The sequence below is a fragment of the Setaria viridis genome, chromosome 9 (assembly GCF_005286985.2).
Source record: "Setaria viridis chromosome 9, Setaria_viridis_v4.0, whole genome shotgun sequence".
Taxonomy (NCBI): Eukaryota; Viridiplantae; Streptophyta; class Magnoliopsida; order Poales; family Poaceae; genus Setaria; species Setaria viridis.
The window spans coordinates 34,807,788-34,813,934 of NC_048271.2; the positions used below are offsets into that span (position 1 = coordinate 34,807,788).

The 6,147-nt window shown below is 40.4% G+C and overlaps 1 protein-coding gene across 1 annotated transcript; it reads right to left on the minus strand.

Annotated features, from left to right (window-relative positions):
- Positions 1-2,889: 2,889 nt before the first annotated feature.
- On the minus strand, positions 2,890-5,376 carry LOC117840506 (probable plastid-lipid-associated protein 3, chloroplastic). The gene is made up of 3 exons (XM_034721018.2): positions 4,638-5,376; positions 3,830-4,025; positions 2,890-3,423 (listed from the first exon to the last, which is right to left on the minus strand). The coding sequence occupies exons 1-3, from the start codon at positions 5,279-5,281 to the stop codon at positions 3,106-3,108; spliced, it is 1,158 nt and encodes a 385-aa protein (XP_034576909.1). The 5' UTR covers positions 5,282-5,376; the 3' UTR covers positions 2,890-3,105.
- Between the last annotated feature and the right edge of the window lie 771 nt (positions 5,377-6,147).

Consider the following 6,147-nt stretch of genomic DNA (forward strand, 5'->3'; position numbering starts at 1 on the left):
CTATAACAATACTTGATATGATATTTGCAAAATTATAAGGGTTGCTACCAGCTCTTTTTAATTCTTCATAATAATGAGGATAAGTTTCTACCCATTGTTCCCATAGAACTTTAACTGATTCTCCTAAGAATGTTTCTAAATATGTAATCATATCTTCTACTCTACTCCCAATATTATGCTGATTTTGTATATATTTTTGGACTATTAAGCTTTTCCATATGCTTATAATATTTGGCCAATCAATAGGATCATGTGCAGCTAAATTTAATATTGCACCATCACTTCTATAATTCTAAAATTGCACAGTCCTTTCAAATTCTCTCCTTTTTGAACCCATATGCTTATATTGTCCAGGTATATAGGTATATGTAGGTTCTTCCTTTTCTGGTGGCCAATTGCCTGGTTTTCTAGATGGTCTATCCGTTTCTCCTTCAATTTTTATATCTCTTCCTTGTTCTCGTCTTCTTTTAGATGGACTAGGATCTATATCCATGGCTTCTATAGCAGTATTTTTATTGTATAATTCTTCACTTCTTAAAGAAAGAATATGTGATTCTGACTTACTACTATGTATTTCTATTATATCTTCATCCTCTTCTTCATAACTTTCTAATAAAATTTTATTATTGATCTCCCATTGTTCTTCTTCACTTATAACAACCTCTTCTTTTTCCTTTACCATTTCTTTATTATTCTCTAATTCTTTCTGAATCTTACTATTTTTATCACTTACATGTTGCAAAGTAGGTTCATGTTTTATTATCGGCATGTTAATCTTTTTATTATTTAACTCTCTTTCTTTCTTAATTTTATTAAGTCTATATAATTCTCGTCTGAAATATAGCTCTTTTTCTCTAATAGCAGACCATTCACATATCATGGAGGTATTATATTCATCTTGAACATTACTTAGTTTTTTCTCATAGTGCTTTATTTCATTATCAATATCTAATTTTTCCATGAATTCACATACACTATGTCTTCTAGCTTCTCCTATGTTTGACTCAGAAGTTGAAACTTCTAAATCATCTAAACTTCTTTCTTTGTAATTTACAAACCTGATACTAGTTTTGCCTTTACTATTTTCATAGCTTACATAATCTTTAGGTTGTTTTAAAATCTTTGGTTCTATTAAAGCACTTATATTCCACTCTTCACCTGCTCTTTCTTCAGAACTAATTTTTAAAGGACTCATGAATTTTATTCCCTTAGACTACATACTTTCTATTACATTGTTTACATTTACCTTGTATTTAGTTGCACTTCTATTAGTTAACCTTCCTACAAATTCTATACTTACTAATAAATTTGTACCTTTAAAGTCTTCATAACCTTTGGTCTGAAACCCTATTGCCATTTTATCTATAAATTCTTTTATTGGCATTATTAAATCTGGAGCTATGTATGTTATTAACATATTTTCATTCATATCTCCTTCTAGGAAACCCAATGCTGCTTTATTCACTGAATCCCATCTTTTATCTAACAAGGTTATTAGAACTTTGGTTCCTAATTTCTTCCTAGTAATTCCTTTAATTCCTATGATATACATTCCTTGATGAATATATTTGTAGCGTGAATATTTTAGCCCGTTCTCAAATTGTTTACTAACAATTCTTAGCTGAACTGGTTCTGTTAGAACACTTAATTCTACTTCTCTAGATATTCTGTATAGCCCATTTTTATTCTCAAACCAGCCCATTTGATATATTTGCTGAGGTCTTATCTTTCTTAAGGTATCTCTCTGATATCTTTCAAGATCTCTTTCTACATCTATCATATCTTCTAAGTTTTCAATATCATCACATCCTCCTTTCAATCTATCCATAAAGCTTAAAGGCTTTATGTCTTTATTTATTAGTTGGAGAGACTTGTCTCTTCTAGAGAGACTTTCAGATATTTCCATTTTTCAGAGTTTAATGATCTATTAAACTCGACTAATCCTGTTGATGATAGAACAATTTCTTTGTTATGCTCAAAATTAGTATTATCAAATTTCTTATATAGGTGAGTTATATCCTTTTTAATATAATCACTATTTTGAATGATTCTTCCTAGAGAATTTCTACTTTCTTCTGCTGCTTGCAAGATTAATTCTAGCTTATTATTCAAGGCTAAAATATTCTCTTCTAAATGCTTATGTTCTTTCTGTAGTTTTTCAAATTTTAATTCTAAATCGTCTTGCCTTTTACCCCAAGATATATAGAAGTTATGTATTAAATCAACTAATAAATTGATCTGACCGTGTGAAGTATGCCAAGTATGATCTTCAGAGCTATTTATTCTGCACCTTATATTTATATTTTCTTTAGTATTAACTGTCTTTCCGGTATTAACTTCTAGATTTAAATAGTGAAGTTTTTCAATCTTGACTAAATATAGAAAAACCCTCGAAACAAAAATTTTAACAACCTCGGCTCTGATACCAGTGCGGGAATAATACCGACCGAGGGCGAGGGAACGAGCGACTCCGAAAAATTTCGGATTTCAAATTTCGAGTTACTATTCACAGCACTATTCAAATTCGGCGAACACTATTCAAATTCGCGGTACTATTTAAATTCAGCTCACTATTCAAATTCGGGAATATGAATAGTGCCCGAGCACTCACCGGGAGTGGATGGAGCACCTATGGGTGGCGGCACTATTCAGCCACTATTCACTCACTATTGCGCACTATTGAGCTACTATTCGGGGTCGCTTTTAGGGGATACGAGCACGCGCGGGTGCGTGATTAGGTATATATAGGCCTAGAGCCCCTGTTATGAATACAAGTGCTATTCCTAACAATATCGAGTAATATTGTCCATGCCATGTTGCCGAGGTAGAGATGGTTGTCAGACGCCATACATAATCGAATACCGTGCCAATCAGAACGAAGCATCAAAATTCAAAGTATTCTTGGTTTTTTCAATCTTAGTCTGACTCTTGAGTAACACAAGGTAGCTGATTCAATACTGGTTACTGAGAGTGAGATCTCATAGCAATGCATATCTCAAGCTTGTTTGATAAGCAGAGGTAAAGAATGAAACAGTGTCTTCTATTAAGTTCTGTGCAGTTCTGAATAATGATGCCTTTCCTTTCCCACCGTGACCTATTACAGATTTACAATTGATCTAGGAAAGGGCTCCCCTCTTTAGCGAGAATGAACAAGCCTCCATCACCTCTTGAGATCCTGAAGTCTTTGTCCAGGTAGGTTGTCAGGAGCCACGACCGGCCTCTATTGTTGCCAGGAATCTGTACCTTGAGGGGTGGCTGTCCAGAAATGGAGCCTGCAATGCTAGCAAACGTTTGCTGCAAAGGGTTCAGCACCTGCTGGACTGGCCCCAGGCTGATCTTCTGCCCGAATATATCGACCTGTTCAGGTAGATCCACTGTTGATGATATCGCTGGAGGCTGAAAGCTCCCCTCCTTAAATTGGACCTGCATTCAATTGATCACTAGCAAGTTTGACTCTACTCATTATCACAAAACAGCATAAATGGAAAAGGATGGATCAAGCAACTTATTAATAATCAGAGGAAACATTAGCCTATAGTGTTTGTGCACTAAAGTATCAACTGAGAAGCATATAATGCATCATAATCTGATACTGAAAGTAAAACTATAGTATGGTAGCAATCATACTACTAATGCAGCATTCCACAATTACAGCCAGTTAGGGGACATGGATAGCAATGTAGCATAGTAACCTAAATAACACAATAGGACGCTATCACAATTCTAAATTTTCAAGAAAGTGAATCAACAGCTGTTGTTGACTTATGTCTATAACTGAATAATAAATCCAAATAGAGCAGCATGACATTGATGGCTATCAATTCTGTACCTCTATCCTTGATGGACTTTGAACCTCAAAAGAGGCAGTTGCACTGAATGAAAATGACGCGAATGGAGTCGTAAGGGTTGAAGCATTGACTATCGTCATGCTTTTTGAGTCAATTTCTTGGGATATCTGCTTTACTTTCACAAAAGGAGTTGCCCCAGCAGCTAGAATAGGCAGGAGTTCAGAATATGCTGTATATCTGCAAGTAAATAATTAAACACGATAAGGCAACCACTTTACCTTGAGGTAACTTATTTGTAGCAAGAAGCTACCAAAATAAAGAACCAGCAAATCAATGATTAGAAGCAGGAAATGCCAACATGATTATGTAATAATTCTTCGTAGATACCTCCTTGAACAAGAGGACATTGGTCCTACTTCATTTAAGATCACAATAACAATGGTCTATCTGATGGTTACAAGCATCTCAACCAAACCAATAAATAGGTAAGCACCAAGCAAAATTCTAGTGGACCCATAAATACCGGTTTCTTGTGTCCAATAGATGCCCTAATGTTCAGTTGTGACTTAAACCACATCTTTTAACTTTCGCTGATGCTTCGGTGTTGTACTAATCACATGGCTCAAGAAGCTGCTCAGTTTTGGTTACAGAGGGACAATCTACTTGTGCAGGTGCATTCAAAGCAAATGGTTCGCCCCTAATCATTAAAGATTCCAGTTGACCTCCCAATCATTTGAACATGGATGATTACTAGCAGTAGCAACACAGCTCATCACCCCCAAATCATCGATCGATCAACTTGCTAGAACACAGAAAATGATTATAGCTTTCCGCATAGCAAGAACTCACATGAGGATCCAGTTGCCGTCGAGGAGATCCGGCGCCTCGACGGGTGCGGGCGTGGGGTTGACCGCCTCGAGCTGGGTGACTAGCTCGACGACCTCCCCTCTGACCTCCGTGGACGCCCGGAACCCGAGCTCGGAGCCGTACACCGTGTCCACCAGGCACCGCTTGAGGTCCTCCCTCCTCTCCGCCTGCTCATCCACCTCCTCCGCCGCCGGCGCCGGCGCCGGCGCCGAGGGATCCTTCCCCCACTCGTTGTCGGCGGAAGGGCTGGGCGGGTCCGCGGCGGAGGGCGGCTCGGGCTCGGGCTCGGGCTCGGGCTCCGCGGGCTCGCCCCACTCGTCGACGACGATGGGGCGCGAGTTGCCCTCGGCGGTGTCGCCGCCCCACTCGTCCTCGTCGACGGGCAGGTCGGGCTGCGCGGGGGGCTCGGGGGCGCCCGGCGGAGAGCGCTCACCCCACTCGTCGGGGATGCCCCCGCTCCCGCGGCCGCGGCCGCGTCCACGCCCGGCGGCCCTCGGGGCACCGCGGAGGCGGAGGCCCGAGGTGCGGGACCTGAGGGTGCCACGGACCAGGCGGGCGGCGGCGGGGTCCGGGGAGAAGAGGGGGATGAGGGACGCGTGGGACGCGGCGGCGAAGAGGGGAGCCATTCGCTTCGCCTGGGCGTCGATTTGAGCAGGGGTGGAGCAGCGGCCGCTCCGACAACAAGGCAGGCCGAGGCGTGCTGCGAGCCCCCGCAACACACACAAGTCAGTGACAGGGAAGAGACGCGAACTGAAGTGAGACGCTACGCCACGTGTTGTTGGATATTATTTTGGGGTTTGATTGGGCCTGGCCCCGATGGGCGGGCTTTGCCAAGCAAGGTGGTGGGAGATAGTGGTACTACGGCCTTTTGATGGGCGGCCCATTACTGCGGGCAGATCAGATTTATTTTTGATTTTTGCAGCGATTTTTATTCGAAAAAAAGATAAAGGCTGGTCTAGTTTTTTTAATGGAAATCGAATCAACTCCGTACCACCATACGCTTAGATACGCAACACCGAGTCAACTTGGTTGAACACAACCAAACTAACCTACAACAAAACCACTATCTCAACATCTTTTATACGGAAGAAAGCTAGCTCTGTACATTGGCTATTTGATACTAATTAAGAGTATTAAATATAAACTAATTATAAAATTAATTGCACAGATGGAGTCTAATTAGCGAGACGAATCTATTAAGTCTAATTAGTCTATAATTTGACAATGTGGTGCTATAGTAAACATTTGCTAATGATGGATTAATTAGACTTAATAGATTCATCTCGCGAATTAGCCCAGGGTTTCTGTAATTAGTTTTATAATTAGCTCATGTTTAGTCCTTTTAATTAGCATCCGAACATTCGATGTGACAGGACTAAATTTTAGCTCGAGGATCCAAGCACGCTCATAGGGGTGTTAAAGGGTCCTCTAATTTAGCCTAGCAAATTTAAGGATCGGGCTCAATAAAGGTCGGGTCATAATATTATATGAT

Bases quoted from the DNA above. Each gene is read 5' to 3' on its own strand.
- LOC117840506 (XM_034721018.2), bottom strand. From the start codon at position 5,281: ATGGCTCCCCTCTTCGCCGCCGCGTCCCACGCGTCCCTCATCCCCCTC. The intron at 4,026-4,637 runs GTGAGTTCTTGC...ATTTACTTGCAG, and splicing joins GACGGCAACTGGATCCTCAT to ATATACAGCATATTCTGAAC. The intron at 3,424-3,829 runs GTACAGAATTGA...AATTGAATGCAG, and splicing joins AAAGTCCATCAAGGATAGAG to GTCCAATTTAAGGAGGGGAG.